Source organism: Myotis nattereri (genome assembly GCF_964212035.1).
Source record: "Myotis nattereri genome assembly, chromosome: 5".
Lineage (NCBI taxonomy): Eukaryota > Metazoa > Chordata > Mammalia > Chiroptera > Vespertilionidae > Myotis > Myotis nattereri.
The window spans coordinates 341,226-357,301 of NC_138080.1; the positions used below are offsets into that span (position 1 = coordinate 341,226).

General features: G+C 59.7%; 2 protein-coding genes across 2 annotated transcripts; both read right to left on the reverse strand.

Moving 5' to 3' along the window:
* Positions 1-3,415: 3,415 nt before the first annotated feature.
* On the reverse strand, positions 3,416-4,201 carry LOC308519293 (THO complex subunit 4-like; the record flags this gene model as incomplete). Its single annotated transcript, XM_081091278.1, has 1 exon — positions 3,416-4,201. A coding segment is annotated over exon 1 (777 nt), but the record flags the coding sequence as incomplete, so codon positions are not given.
* Positions 4,202-7,360: 3,159 nt separating this feature from the next.
* LOC308519294 (THO complex subunit 4-like) lies at positions 7,361-13,135 on the reverse strand (the record flags this gene model as incomplete). Its single annotated transcript, XM_081091279.1, has 3 exons — positions 7,361-7,394; positions 7,879-8,533; positions 12,931-13,135. 3 exons carry the CDS (start codon positions 13,133-13,135, stop codon positions 7,361-7,363), a joined length of 894 nt encoding a protein of 297 aa, XP_080947405.1.
* Positions 13,136-16,076: the final 2,941 nt, after the last annotated feature.

Here is a 16,076-nt window from a genome sequence, read left to right on the forward strand (position 1 = left end):
GAGAGACCCACCAATCAGCCGCTCCCAGGAATGAAGCGCCACTGTTTGGGAGACGCCAACTTTAGGGTGGGGCAGGTGGCCCAATCTCAAGGAAAGGCTCTCCCGAACGTGGCTGCGACGCCTGGGGTGCTTGACCGGCGCCTCTTGGGCAGGCTCCTCCAACCCGGGACCCGTGAAGAGTGTTGGGGGGTTTTATTTTACTTTATGTTATTCTTTCTTAATTCTGTGCTCATTTCTCTTCGTTCATTGCAATGGATTCTATCTCTCGGCAATGAACCGTTGTAAACATCGGTCCCATTTGCATTTGAAGGGAGCGGGCGGGGTGTGCGGGGGGCTGAGGGCGGGGGTGGGGGGGTGGGGGTTGGGGGGAGGAAGGGGGCCAGGTTTGCGGGAGGGGGGAGGGGGAGACCGGAGACGCAAACACCCCGGTCGTAGCGGCCCTTGGGGGTCATGGGAGGCAGAGGCTGAGGTGGATGTGAATGAAATGTGTATGCTTTCGTACCTTAGCTCTGAGCCCAGGACGCCAGAGGCCACCAGCAGTCAAACAGCCCCGTCAGAGAGCGGTGGTATAGATGTGTATGGATCTGTCCCTGTTCGTCGGTCTATGCTGTTCTCTATATTCCACGAATGAGTGAGATCGTGTGGTATTCATTTTTCTCTGACGGGCTAATTTCACTTAGCATAATGCTCTCCAGTTCCATCCATGCTGGCAAGAATTCCTTCTTTTCCCTACTTTTTTACCGCAGCGTAGTATTCCACTGTGTGGATGTAGCACAGTTGTGTGTGTGCGTGTTTGTGTTTACTGCATTTCTGTGAAATGCCCCCCCCCACACACACCCCTATAGGCATATCCCTGGAGGCATCTCCCTACAGAAAGCAGCTTACCTACAGAAAGCAGCTTAGCGTTTGGCCCCTCCCTTGGGAGGGGGGGGTGGGTTTGGGGGCGGTGGGGCGCGGGGGGGGGGCGGGGGGAGGGGGGACCCAGGTGCCAATGGCACCTTGAGGGCTTCCAGTGTGGTGGGAGCAGGGACACCTTGCAGGTTACATGAATCCATCTCTGGAAGAGGACACTGAGGCTGAGGCAGGTGAAACTGATTTGCATAAACGGGTCAGTTATCAGGGAGACCGGAAGCTGGAGTTGAAGAAGTTGAGGGCCAGGGCGAGGGTGCCCTTCTGAACAGGGTGAAGAGTGGGGGCCTAGGGAGAGAATGCCCTCTGTCTGCAGTCAAACAGCTTAGCCCTACCGAGGGAGGGCATGACTCGTCCCCGTGTCTGTGGGGCCCTTGGGAGCAGGGTCTGAGGGAGGCGAGTGCTTGTCTGGGCGTGACTGCGGACGTAAACACACAGTCACGCACAGACGCTTCTTGACCTGAATGGTCCGTCGGCATCCATGAGCACCCTTCAGCCCCTGCCTTCTCGTAGGCGGCGCGCCCCCTGCTTGTCCTTCCCCCCTCAGGTCAAGTCTGGGCACCTGTTTCTGCCTTCCCCAGAGGTGGCTGCAGGAGGGTGACCTGCATTAGCGCTACTCGACCAGCAGAGGGCGGGACGGGCTCTTACGCCATGCTTGGGCTGGGCCCTCTGGTCCAGCTCCCTCTCTGGATGAATGCTCAGGCCCCTGTCCAGAGACCAAGTAACCCGGCCGGGCCACATGGGCTTGCCGAAGGGTCTAAAGCATTGAACGGCTGGATCAATGTCATTACTAAAGAGGGGTTTTTTCGTTTGTTTGTTTTTCTTTTCATTTCATTTCATTTCATTTCATTTCATTTCATTTTCTGTGTGCGTGTGCGTGTGCGTGGAGGGGGGGAGCCGGGGGAGGTGCGTGGGTGTGGTTGTGGGTGTGCTTCTGCGTGTGCGTGTGCGTGTGCGTGTGCGCGCGCGCGCGCGCGCGTGTGTGTGTGTGTGTGTGTGTGTGTGTGTGTAAATCCGCAGTCACGCACGGACACTTCTTGGTCTGCATGGCCCGTCGGAAACCATGAGCACCCTTCAGCCCCTGCCTTCTTGCAGACAGCGTGCCCCCTGCTCGTCCTTTCCCGCTCCGGTTAAGTCCCGGCACCTGGCTCCGGCTGCAGAAAGGTGGTGGCTTGCTTTGGTGCTTCTCGACCAGCTGAGGGCGGGACCAGCTCTTCGGCCCCGGCCCCAGTCAACCCAATCCACAGCCAAAGACTATGTCAGGGCAGGGCCATCTGGTCGGCCGCCCCTCCCCCCCCCCCCACCCCCCTCCCTCTGTGGATGAATGGCCAGGCCCCCGCCCAGAGACCAGGTTCGGGCCTGGCCATCCGGCCTTGCCGAAGCGTCAGAACGTTGAAAGGCTGGATCAGCGTGTTTTCTAAGGAGGTTTGTGCGTGTGTGTGTGTGTGTTTGTGTGTGTGTGTGTGTGTGTGTGTGTTTGTGTGGTTTTTTTTGGAGGGTTTTTTTGGTGTTGTTTTTGTTTGTTTGTTTGTTTGTTTGTTTGTTTTTGCTGCACCCATTTCTGTTTATTATGGCCAAGGTGAAAACGCCAGCTCCTCCACAACAGCAACCAGTAAAATTTTTCCCCAAAATGACTAGGTACAACACAGGTCTTTTTCGGAATTTTTTAATAAAATAAACGTTAAAGAAAACGCTTTGCGTGAGTTTTAATTAAATCCTATTTCAAAACAGAAGAAACAATTCCCCAATGGGCCACAGGTCCCCGCCAGCCCACCCTCGGGAAGCACGGCGAGACGATTTCCAGGCCTAGCTCCACCACCCACGCACGCACTGACTTGGTGGTGCTTTAGCTGGTGTCCATCATGGCGTCGTAAGCGTCCAGGTGGGCGTCCAACTCCTCGGTGTCCATCACCGTGTTGTAAGCGTCCAGCTGGGCGTCCAACTCCTCGGTGTCCATGACCGTGTTGTAAGCGTCCAGCAGGGCGTCCTCCAACTCCTCGGCGCCCCTCATCGCGTTGTAAGCGTCCTTCTGGGGGTCCAGCTGCTCGGCGCCCCTCATCGCGTTGTAAGCGTCCTTCTGTGGGTCCAGCTGCTCGGCGCCCCTCATCGCGTTGTAAGCGTCCTTCTGGGGGTCCAGCTGCTCGGCGCCCCTCATCGCGTTGTACGCGTCCTTCTGGGGGTCCAACTCCTCGGCGCCCCTCATGGCATTGTACGCGTCCTTCTGGGCGTCCATCTCCTCCGTGTGCCTCATCGCGCCGGCAGTGCTCAGCTGGGCGTCCAACTTTTTGGTGCCCCTCATCGGGCTGCCAGTGCTCACCTGGGCGTCCAGCTTTTTGGTGCTCCTCATCGCGTTGTAAGCGTCCAGCTGGGCGTCCAACTCCTCGGCGCCCCTCATCGCGTTGTAAGCGTCCAGCTGGGCGTCCAACTTCTTGGTGCCCCTCATCGCGCTGCCACTGTTCACCTGGGCGTCCAACTTTTTGGTGCCCCTCATCGGGCTGCCAGTGCTCACCTGGGCGTCCAGGTTTTTGGTGCTCCTCATCGAGTTGTAAGCGTCCAGCTGGGCGTCCAACTCCTCCGCAGCGATCTGTTGCTTTGAATTGCGTCCGGTGCCCCTGCCTGTAACCCGGCTGCCTCCGCGGGCGCGACTCGGCGTGCCGCCGCCAAAGCCTCCAGATCCTCGGTGTGTAGTCAGCCCGCCTCTGTTGCCACTCTGTACCGGCGTGCGCTGCGTGTGTATCTGTGAGGTGACGAGCTGGATGTTGAGGGGGCGGCCATCCAAAGGCACGCCGTGGTACTGTTTCATGGCTTCCAGGGCGTCTGCCTTCCGCTCAAAGTGCACGTGGGCTGACCCCAGGCTGCGGCCAGAGCGGTCGTAGTGGACACCGGCCTTCTTCAGAGGCCCGAACTCCGCAAACAGCTGCTGGACGTCCGCGTCGGACACTCCGAAGGCCAGGTTGGACAGAAGCAGCTTCCCCCCGGTCACCAGGCCGGCGCCCCTGCCCAAGCCCCTGCGGAAGCGGTCGCGTGGCCACGCGTCGGGAAGCTGTCTCGGCCTGCTGTAGGGCGCCGGCCGGTTCCTGCCTCGGCCGAGGGCCGCCCGGTTCCGGCACGGCCCGCCGCCCTGGCTCACTGGTGCGGCGGTTTGCGCTCCGCCACTGCGGCCTCCCTGGGAGCCGGCCCGGCCTCGGTCCCGGCCTCGGTCCCTGCCCCCGCCGCGGCCGCCCCGCTGGCTCCGGTTCAGCCTAATGATGTCGTCCAGAGACATGTTGACTTTGTCGGCCATGGCGGGCCCGGAATCGGCCTCGGATCGAGCCCGTGCGGGAAGCACGCCGGCCCTGAGCGGGCACCAGATGTTGGGGTCCAGGCGCAGGGATTCGCAAAGGTGTGGACGGACTCCTCGCGGAAGACGAAATGACAGGGAGACAGCGTTCGGACAGAGACAGCGTTCAGACGGAGACAGCGTTCGGACGGAGACAGCGTTCGGACCGAGACAGCGTTCGGACCGAGACAGCGTTCACACGGAGACAGCGTTCAGACGCGCCCAGGGCTGAGAAGGTCTGCGAACCATAGACGCTGCGAGGCGCTGCCGCCCCTGCTTTTATAGCCCCAGAGCGTGGTGGGAGGAGCCAGAGAGACCCACCAATCAGCCGCTCCCAGGAATGAAGCGCCACTGTTTGGGAGACGCCAACTTTAGGGTGGGGCAGGTGGCCCAATCTCAAGGAAAGGCTCTCCCGAACGTGGCTGCGACGCCTGGGGTGCTTGACCGGCGCCTCTTGGGCAGGCTCCTCCAACCCGGGACCCGTGAAGAGTGTTGGGGGGTTTTATTTTACTTTATGTTATTCTTTCTTAATTCTGTGCTCATTTCTCTTCGTTCATTGCAATGGATTCTATCTCTCGGCAATGAACCGTTGTAAACATCGGTCCCATTTGCATTTGAAGGGAGCGGGCGGGGTGTGCGGGGGGCTGAGGGCGGGGGTGGGGGGGGTGGGGGTTGGGGGGAGGAAGGGGGCCAGGTTTGCGGGACGGGGGAGGGGGAGACCGGAGACGCAAACACCCCGGTCGTAGCGGCCCTTGGGGGTCATGGGAGGCAGAGGCTGAGGTGGATGTGAATGAAATGTGTATGCTTTCGTACCTTAGCTCTGAGCCCAGGACGCCAGAGGCCACCAGCAGTCAAACAGCCCCGTCAGAGAGCGGTGGTATAGATGTGTATGGATCTGTCCCTGTTCGTCGGTCTATGCTGTTCTCTATATTCCACGAATGAGTGAGATCGTGTGGTATTCATTTTTCTCTGACGGGCTAATTTCACTTAGCATAATGCTCTCCAGTTCCATCCATGCTGGCAAGAATTCCTTCTTTTCCCTACTTTTTTACCGCAGCGTAGTATTCCACTGTGTGGATGTAGCACAGTTGTGTGTGTGCGTGTTTGTGTTTACTGCATTTCTGTGAAATGCCCCCCCCCCCCACACCCCTATAGGCATATCCCTGGAGGCATCTCCCTACAGAAAGCAGCTTACCTACAGAAAGCAGCTTAGCGTTTGGCCCCTCCCTTGGGAGGGGGGGGTGGGTTTGGGGGCGGTGGGGCGCGGGGGGGGGGGGCGGGGGGAGGGGGGACCCAGGTGCCAATGGCACCTTGAGGGCTTCCAGTGTGGTGGGAGCAGGGACACCTTGCAGGTTACATGAATCCATCTCTGGAAGAGGACACTGAGGCTGAGGCAGGTGAAACTGATTTGCATAAACGGGTCAGTTATCAGGGAGACCGGAAGCTGGAGTTGAAGAAGTTGAGGGCCAGGGCGAGGGTGCCCTTCTGAACAGGGTGAAGAGTGGGGGCCTAGGGAGAGAATGCCCTCTGTCTGCAGTCAAACAGCTTAGCCCTACCGGGGGAGGGCATGACTCGTCCCCGTGTCTGTGGGGCCCTTGGGAGCAGGGTCTGAGGGAGGCGAGTGCTTGTCTGGGCGTGACTGCGGACGTAAACACACAGTCACGCACAGACGCTTCTTGACCTGAATGGTCCGTCGGCATCCATGAGCACCCTTCAGCCCCTGCCTTCTCGTAGGCGGCGCGCCCCCTGCTTGTCCTTCCCCCCTCAGGTCAAGTCTGGGCACCTGTTTCTGCCTTCCCCAGAGGTGGCTGCAGGAGGGTGACCTGCATTAGCGCTACTCGACCAGCAGAGGGCGGGACGGGCTCTTACGCCATGCTTGGGCTGGGCCCTCTGGTCCAGCTCCCTCTCTGGATGAATGCTCAGGCCCCTGTCCAGAGACCAAGTAACCCGGCCGGGCCACATGGGCTTGCCGAAGGGTCTAAAGCATTGAACGGCTGGATCAATGTCATTACTAAAGAGGGGTTTTTTCGTTTGTTTGTTTTTCCTTTCATTTCATTTCATTTCATTTCATTTCATTTCATTTTCTGTGTGCGTGTGCGTGTGCGTGGAGGGGGGGAGCCGGGGGAGGTGCGTGGGTGTGGTTGTGGGTGTGCTTCTGCGTGTGCGTGTGCGTGTGCGTGTGCGCGCGCGCGCGCGCGCGTGTGTGTGTGTGTGTGTGTGTGTGTGTGTGTAAATCCGCAGTCACGCACGGACACTTCTTGGTCTGCATGGCCCGTCGGAAACCATGAGCACCCTTCAGCCCCTGCCTTCTTGCAGACAGCGTGCCCCCTGCTCGTCCTTTCCCGCTCCGGTTAAGTCCCGGCACCTGGCTCCGGCTGCAGAAAGGTGGTGGCTTGCTTTGGTGCTTCTCGACCAGCTGAGGGCGGGACCAGCTCTTCGGCCCCGGCCCCAGTCAACCCAATCCACAGCCAAAGACTATGTCAGGGCAGGGCCATCTGGTCGGCCGCCCCTCCCCCCCCCCCACCCCCCTCCCTCTGTGGATGAATGGCCAGGCCCCCGCCCAGAGACCAGGTTCGGGCCTGGCCATCCGGCCTTGCCGAAGCGTCAGAACGTTGAAAGGCTGGATCAGCGTGTTTTCTAAGGAGGTTTGTGCGTGTGTGTGTGTGTGTTTGTGTGTGTGTGTGTGTGTGTGTGTGTGTGTTTGTGTGGTTTTTTTTGGAGGGTTTTTTTGTTGTTGTTTTTGTTTGTTTGTTTGTTTGTTTGTTTGTTTTTGCTGCACCCATTTCTGTTTATTATGGCCAAGGTGAAAACGCCAGCTCCTCCACAACAGCAACCAGTAAAATTTTTCCCCAAAATGACTAGGTACAACACAGGTCTTTTTCGGAATTTTTTAATAAAATAAACGTTAAAGAAAACGCTTTGCGTGAGTTTTAATTAAATCCTATTTCAAAACAGAAGAAACAATTCCCCAATGGGCCACAGGTCCCCGCCAGCCCACCCTCGGGAAGCACGGCGAGACGATTTCCAGGCCTAGCTCCACCACCCACGCACGCACTGACTTGGTGGTGCTTTAGCTGGTGTCCATCATGGCGTCGTAAGCGTCCAGCTGGGCGTCCAACTCCTCGGTGTCCATCACCGTGTTGTGAGCGTCCAGCTGGGCGTCCAACTCCTCGGTGTCCATGACCGTGTTGTAAGCGTCCAGCAGGGCGTCCTCCAACTCCTCGGCGCCCCTCATCGCGTTGTCAGTGTCCTTCTGGGGGTCCAGCTGCTCGGCGCCCCTCATCGCGTTGTAAGCGTCCTTCTGGGGGTCCAGCTGCTCGGCGCCCCTCATCGCGTTGTACGCGTCCTTCTGGGGGTCCAACTCCTCGGCGCCCCTCATGGCGTTGTACGCGTCCTTCTGGGCGTCCATCTCCTCCGTGTCCCTCATCGCGCCGGCAGTGCTCAGCTGGGCGTCCAACTTTTTGGTGCCCCTCATCGGGCTGCCAGTGCTCACCTGGGCGTCCAGCTTTTTGGTGCTCCTCATCGCGTTGTAAGCGTCCAGCTGGGCGTCCAACTTCTTGGTGCCCCTCATCGCGCTGCCACTGTTCACCTGGGCGTCCAACTTTTTGGTGCCCCTCATCGCGCTGCCACTGTTCACCTGGGCGTCCAACTTTTTGGTGCCCCTCATCGGGCTGCCAGTGCTCACCTGGGCGTCCAGCTTTTTGGTGCTCCTCATCGAGTTGTAAGCGTCCAGCTGGGCGTCCAACTCCTCCGCAGCGATCTGTTGCTTTGAATTGCGTCCGGTGCCCCTGCCTGTAAGCCGGCTGCCTCCGCGGGCGCGACTCGGCGTGCCGCCGCCAAAGCCTCCAGATCCTCGGTGTGTAGTCAGCCCGCCTCTGTTGCCACTCTGTACCGGCGTGCGCTGCGTGTGTATCTGTGAGGTGACGAGCTGGATGTTGAGGGGGCGGCCATCCAAAGGCACGCTGTGGTACTGTTTCATGGCTTCCAGGGCGTCTGCCTTCCGCTCAAAGTGCACGTGGGCTGACCCCAGGCTGCGGCCAGAGCGGTCGTAGTGGACACCGGCCTTCTTCAGAGGCCCGAACTCCGCAAACAGCTGCTGGACGTCCGCGTCGGACACTCCGAAGGCCAGGTTGGACAGAAGCAGCTTCCCCCCGGTCACCAGGCCGGCGCCCCTGCCCAAGCCCCTGCGGAAGCTGTCGCGTGGCCACGCGTCGGGAAGCTGTCTCGGCCTGCTGTAGGGCGCCGGCCGGTTCCTGCCTCGGCCGAGGGCCGCCCGGTTCCGGCACGGCCCGCCGCCCTGGCTCACTGGTGCGGCGGTTTGCGCTCCGCCACTGCGGCCTCCCTGGGAGCCGGCCCGGCCTCGGTCCCGGCCTCGGTCCCTGCCCCCGCCGCCGCGGCCGCCCCGCTGGCTCCGGTTCAGCCTAATGATGTCGTCCAGAGACATGTTGACTTTGTCGGCCATGGCGGGCCCGGAATCGGCCTCGGATCGAGCCCGTGCGGGAAGCACGCCGGCCCTGAGCGGGCACCAGATGTTGGGGTCCAGGCGCAGGGATTCGCAAAGGTGTGGACGGACTCCTCGCGGAAGACGAAATGACACGGACACAGCGTTCGGACAGAGACAGCGTTCAGACGGAAACAGCGTTCGGACGGAGACAGCGTTCGGACCGAGACAGCGTTCGGACCGAGACAGCGTTCACACGGAGACAGCGTTCAGAGGCGCCCAGGGCTGAGAAGGTCTGCGAACCATAGACGCTGCGAGGCGCTGCCGCCCCTGCTTTTATAGCCCCAGAGCGTGGTGGGAGGAGCCAGAGAGACCCACCAATCAGCCGCTCCCAGGAATGAAGCGCCACTGTTTGGGTGGGGCAGGTGGCTTTAGGGTGGGGCAGGTGGCTCAATCTCAAGGAAAGGCTCTCCCGAACGTGGCTGCGACGCCTGGGGCGCTTGACCGGCGCCTCTTGGGCAGGCTCCTCCAACCCGGGACCCGTGAAGAGTGTTGGGGGGTTTTATTTTACTTTATGTTATTCTTTCTTAATTCTGTGCTCATTTCTCTTCGTTCATTGCAATGGATTCTATCTCTCGGCAATGAACCGTTGTAAACATCGGTCCCATTTGCATTTGAAGGGAGCGGGCGGGGTGTGCGGGGGGCTGAGGGCGGGGGTGGGGGGGTGGGGGTTGGGGGGAGGAAGGGGGCCAGGTTTGCGGGACGGGGGAGGGGGAGACCGGAGACGCAAACACCCCGGTCGTAGCGGCCCTTGGGGGTCATGGGAGGCAGAGGCTGAGGTGGATGTGAATGAAATGTGTATGCTTTCGTACCTTAGCTCTGAGCCCAGGACGCCAGAGGCCACCAGCAGTCAAACAGCCCCGTCAGAGAGCGGTGGTCTAGATGTGTATGGATCTGTCCCTGTTCGTCGGTCTATGCTGTTCTCTATATTCCACGAATGAGTGAGATCGTGTGGTATTCATTTTACTCTGACGGGCTAATTTCACTTAGCATAATGCTCTCCAGTTCCATCCATGCTGGCAAGAATTCCTTCTTTTCCCTACTTTTTTACCGCAGCGTAGTATTCCACTGTGTGGATGTAGCACAGTTGTGTGTGTGCGTGTTTGTGTTTACTGCATTTCTGTGAAATGCCCCCCCCACCCCCCACCCCCACACCCCTATAGGCATATCCCTGGAGGCATCTCCCTACAGAAAGCAGCTTACCTACAGAAAGCAGCTTAGCGTTTGCCCCGTCCCTTGGGAGGGGGGGGGTGGGTTTGGGGGCGGTGGGGCGCGGGGGGTGGGGGCGGGGGGAGGGGGGACCCAGGTGCCAATGGCACCTTGAGGGCTTCCAGTGTGGTGGGAGCAGGGACACCTTGCAGGTTACATGAATCCATCTCTGGAAGAGGACACTGAGGCTGAGGCAGGTGAAACTGATTTGCATAAACGGGTCAGTTATCAGGGAGACCGGAAGCTGGAGTTGAAGAAGTTGAGGGCCAGGGCGAGGGTGCCCTTCTGAACAGGGTGAAGAGTGGGGGCCTAGGGAGAGAATGCCCTCTGTCTGCAGTCAAACAGCTTAGCCCTACCGAGGGAGGGCATGACTCGTCCCCGTGTCTGTGGGGCCCTTGGGAGCAGGGTCTGAGGGAGGCGAGTGCTTGTCTGGGCGTGACTGCGGACGTAAACACACAGTCACGCACAGACGCTTCTTGACCTGAATGGTCCGTCGGCATCCATGAGCACCCTTCAGCCCCTGCCTTCTCGTAGGCGGCGCGCCCCCTGCTTGTCCTTCCCCCCTCAGGTCAAGTCCGGGCACCTGTTTCTGCCTTCCCCAGAGGTGGCTGCAGGAGGATGACCTGCATTAGCGCTACTCGACCAGCAGAGGGCGGGACGGGCTCTTACGCCATGCTTGGGCTGGGCCCTCTGGTCCAGCTCCCTCTCTGGATGAATGCTCAGGCCCCTGTCCAGAGACCAAGTAACCCGGCCGGGCCACATGGGCTTGCCGAAGGGTCTAAAGCATTGAACGGCTGGATCAATGTCATTACTAAAGAGGGGTTTTTTCGTTTGTTTGTTTTTGTTTTTATTTCATTTCATTTCATTTCATTTCATTTTCTGTGTGCGTGTGCGTGTGCATGGAGGGGGGGAGCCGGGGGAGGTGCGTGGGTGTGGTTGTGGGTGTGCTTCTGCGTGTGCGTGTGCGTGTGCGCGCGTGGGTGTGTGGGTGTGTGTGTGTGTGTGTGTAAATCCGCAGTCACGCACGGACACTTCTTGGTCTGCATGGCCCGTCGGAAACCATGAGCACCCTTCAGCCCCTGCCTTCTTGCAGACAGCGTGCCCCCTGCTCGTCCTTGCCCGCTCCGGTTAAGTCCCGGCACCTGGCTCCGGCTGCAGAAAGGTGGTGGCTTGCTTTGGCGCTGCTCGACCAGCCGAGGGCGGGACCAGCTCTTCGGCCCCGGCCCCAGTCAACCCAATCCACAGCCAAAGACTATGTCAGGGCAGGGCCATCTGGTCGGCCGCCCCTCCCCCACCCCCACCCCCACCCCCCTCCCTCTGTGGATGAATGGCCAGGCCCCCGCCCAGAGACCAGGTTCGGGCCTGGCCATCCGGCCTTGCCGAAGCGTCAGAACGTTGAAAGGCTGGATCAGCGTGTTTTCTAAGGAGGTTTGTGCGTGTGTGTGTGTGTGTTTGTGTGTGTGTGTGTGTGTGTGTGTGTGTGTTTGTGTGGTTTTTTTTGGAGGGTTTTTTTGTTGTTGTTTTTGTTTGTTTGTTTGTTTGTTTGTTTGTTTTTGCTGCACCCATTTCTGTTTATTATGGCCAAGGTGAAAACGCCAGCTCCTCCACAACAGCAACCAGTAAAATTTTTCCCCAAAATGACTAGGTACAACACAGGTCTTTTTCGGAATTTTTTAATAAAATAAACGTTAAAGAAAACGCTTTGCGTGAGTTTTAATTAAATCCTATTTCAAAACAGAAGAAACAATTCCCCAATGGGCCACAGGTCCCCGCCAGCCCACCCTCGGGAAGCACGGCGAGACGATTTCCAGGCCTAGCTCCACCACCCACGCACGCACTGACTTGGTGGTGCTTTAGCTGGTGTCCATCATGGCGTCGTAAGCGTCCAGCTGGGCGTCCAACTCCTCGGTGTCCATGACCGTGTTGTAAGCGTCCAGCAGGGCGTCCTCCAACTCCTCGGCGCCCCTCATCGCGTTGTCAGCGTCCTTCTGGGGGTCCAGCTGCTCGGCGCCCCTCATCGCGTTGTAAGCGTCCTTCTGGGGGTCCAGCTGCTCGGCGCCCCTCATCGCGTTGTACGCGTCCTTCTGGGGGTCCAACTCCTCGGCGCCCCTCATGGCGTTGTACGCGTCCTTCTGGGCGTCCATCTCCTCCGTGTCCCTCATCGCGCCGGCAGTGCTCAGCTGGGCGTCCAACTTTTTGGTGCCCCTCATCGGGCTGCCAGTGCTCACCTGGGCGTCCAGCTTTTTGGTGCTCCTCATCGCGTTGTAAGCGTCCAGCTGGGCGTCCAACTTCTTGGTGCCCCTCATCGCGCTGCCACTGTTCACCTGGGCGTCCAACTTTTTGGTGCCCCTCATCGCGCTGCCACTGTTCACCTGGGCGTCCAACTTTTTGGTGCCCCTCATCGGGCTGCCAGTGCTCACCTGGGCGTCCAGCTTTTTGGTGCTCCTCATCGAGTTGTAAGCGTCCAGCTGGGCGTCCAACTCCTCCGCAGCGATCTGTTGCTTTGAATTGCGTCCGGTGCCCCTGCCTGTAAGCCGGCTGCCTCCGCGGGCGCGACTCGGCGTGCCGCCGCCAAAGCCTCCAGATCCTCGGTGTGTAGTCAGCCCGCCTCTGTTGCCACTCTGTACCGGCGTGCGCTGCGTGTGTATCTGTGAGGTGACGAGCTGGATGTTGAGGGGGCGGCCATCCAAAGGCACGCTGTGGTACTGTTTCATGGCTTCCAGGGCGTCTGCCTTCCGCTCAAAGTGCACGTGGGCTGACCCCAGGCTGCGGCCAGAGCGGTCGTAGTGGACACCGGCCTTCTTCAGAGGCCCGAACTCCGCAAACAGCTGCTGGACGTCCGCGTCGGACACTCCGAAGGCCAGGTTGGACAGAAGCAGCTTCCCCCCGGTCACCAGGCCGGCGCCCCTGCCCAAGCCCCTGCGGAAGCTGTCGCGTGGCCACGCGTCGGGAAGCTGTCTCGGCCTGCTGTAGGGCGCCGGCCGGTTCCTGCCTCGGCCGAGGGCCGCCCGGTTCCGGCACGGCCCGCCGCCCTGGCTCACTGGTGCGGCGGTTTGCGCTCCGCCACTGCGGCCTCCCTGGGAGCCGGCCCGGCCTCGGTCCCGGCCTCGGTCCCTGCCCCCGCCGCCGCGGCCGCCCCGCTGGCTCCGGTTCAGCCTAATGATGTCGTCCAGAGACATGTTGACTTTGTCGGCCATGGCGGGCCCGGAATCGGCCTCGGATCGAGCCCGTGCGGGAAGCACGCCGGCCCTGAGCGGGCACCAGATGTTGGGGTCCAGGCGCAGGGATTCGCAAAGGTGTGGACGGACTCCTCGCGGAAGACGAAATGACACGGACACAGCGTTCGGACAGAGACAGCGTTCAGACGGAAACAGCGTTCGGACGGAGACAGCGTTCGGACCGAGACAGCGTTCGGACCGAGACAGCGTTCACACGGAGACAGCGTTCAGACGCGCCCAGGGCTGAGAAGGTCTGCGAACCATAGACGCTGCGAGGCGCTGCCGCCCCTGCTTTTATAGCCCCAGAGCGTGGTGGGAGGAGCCAGAGAGACCCACCAATCAGCCGCTCCCAGGAATGAAGCGCCACTGTTTGGGTGGGGCAGGTGGCTTTAGGGTGGGGCAGGTGGCTCAATCTCAAGGAAAGGCTCTCCCGAACGTGGCTGCGACGCCTGGGGCGCTTGACCGGCGCCTCTTGGGCAGGCTCCTCCAACCCGGGACCCGTGAAGAGTGTTGGGGGGTTTTATTTTACTTTATGTTATTCTTTCTTAATTCTGTGCTCATTTCTCTTCGTTCATTGCAATGGATTCTATCTCTCGGCAATGAACCGTTGTAAACATCGGTCCCATTTGCATTTGAAGGGAGCGGGCGGGGTGTGCGGGGGGCTGAGGGCGGGGGTGGGGGGGGTGGGGGGTGGGGGGAGGAAGGGGGCCAGGTTTGCAGGAGGGGGGAGGGGGAGACCGGAGACGCAAACACCCCGGTCGTAGCGGCCCTTGGGGGTCATGGGAGGCAGAGGCTGAGGTGGATGTGAATGAAATGTGTATGCTTTCGTACCTTAGCTCTGAGCCCAGGACGCCAGAGGCCACCAGCAGTCAAACAGCCCCGTCAGAGAGCGGTGGTCTAGATGTGTATGGATCTGTCCCTGTTCGTCGGTCTATGCTGTTCTCTATATTCCACGAATGAGTGAGATCGTGTGGTATTCATTTTACTCTGACGGGCTAATTTCACTTAGCATAATGCTCTCCAGTTCCATCCATGCTGGCAAGAATTCCTTCTTTTCCCTACTTTTTTACCGCAGCGTAGTATTCCACTGTGTGGATGTAGCACAGTTGTGTGTGTGCGTGTTTGTGTTTACTGCATTTCTGTGAAATGCCCCCCCCACCCCCCACCCCCACACCCCTATAGGCATATCCCTGGAGGCATCTCCCTACAGAAAGCAGCTTACCTACAGAAAGCAGCTTAGCGTTTGGCCCGTCCCTTGGGAGGGGGGGGGTGGGTTTGGGGGCGGTGGGGCGCGGGGGGTGGGGGCGGGGGGAGGGGGGACCCAGGTGCCAATGGCACCTTGAGGGCTTCCAGTGTGGTGGGAGCAGGGACACCTTGCAGGTTACATGAATCCATCTCTGGAAGAGGACACTGAGGCTGAGGCAGGTGAAACTGATTTGCATAAACGGGTCAGTTATCAGGGAGACCGGAAGCTGGAGTTGAAGAAGTTGAGGGCCAGGGCGAGGGTGCCCTTCTGAACAGGGTGAAGAGTGGGGGCCTAGGGAGAGAATGCCCTCTGTCTGCAGTCAAACAGCTTAGCCCTACCGAGGGAGGGCATGACTCGTCCCCGTGTCTGTGGGGCCCTTGGGAGCAGGGTCTGAGGGAGGCGAGTGCTTGTCTGGGCGTGACTGCGGACGTAAACACACAGTCACGCACAGACGCTTCTTGACCTGAATGGTCCGTCGGCATCCATGAGCACCCTTCAGCCCCTGCCTTCTCGTAGGCGGCGCGCCCCCTGCTTGTCCTTCCCCCCTCAGGTCAAGTCCGGGCACCTGTTTCTGCCTTCCCCAGAGGTGGCTGCAGGAGGATGACCTGCATTAGCGCTACTCGACCAGCAGAGGGCGGGACGGGCTCTTACGCCATGCTTGGGCTGGGCCCTCTGGTCCAGCTCCCTCTCTGGATGAATGCTCAGGCCCCTGTCCAGAGACCAAGTAACCCGGCCGGGCCACATGGGCTTGCCGAAGGGTCTAAAGCATTGAACGGCTGGATCAATGTCATTACTAAAGAGGGGTTTTTTCGTTTGTTTGTTTTTGTTTTTATTTCATTTCATTTCATTTCATTTCATTTTCTGTGTGCGTGTGCGTGTGCATGGAGGGGGGGAGCCGGGGGAGGTGCGTGGGTGTGGTTGTGGGTGTGCTTCTGCGTGTGCGTGTGCGTGTGCGCGCGTGTGTGTGTGTGTGTGTGTGTGTGTGTGTGTAAATCCGCAGTCACGCACGGACACTTCTTGGTCTGCATGGCCCGTCGGAAACCATGAGCACCCTTCAGCCCCTGCCTTCTTGCAGACAGCGTGCCCCCTGCTCGTCCTTTCCCGCTCCGGTTAAGTCCCGGCACCTGGCTCCGGCTGCAGAAAGGTGGTGGCTTGCTTTGGCGCTGCTCGACCAGCCGAGGGCGGGACCAGCTCTTCGGCCCCGGCCCCAGTCAACCCAATCCACAGCCAAAGACTATGTCAGGGCAGGGCCATCTGGTCGGCCGCCCCTCCCCCACCCCCACCCCCACCCCCCTCCCTCTGTGGATGAATGGCCAGGCCCCCGCCCAGAGACCAGGTTCGGGCCTGGCCATCCGGCCTTGCCGAAGCGTCAGAACGTTGAAAGGCTGGATCAGCGTGTTTTCTAAGGAGGTTTGTGCGTGTGTGTGTGTGTGTGTGTTTGTGTGTGTGTGTGTTTGTGTGTGTGTGTGTGTGTTTGTGTCGTTTATTTTGGAGGGTTTTTTGTTGTTTTTGTTTGTTTGTTTGTTTGTTTGTTTGTTTTTGCTGCACCCATTTCTGTTTATTATGGCCAAGGTGAAAACGCCAGCTCCTCCACAACAGCAACCAGTAAAATTTTTCCCCAAAATGACTAGGTACAACACAGGTCTTTTTCGGAATTTTTTAATAAAATAAACG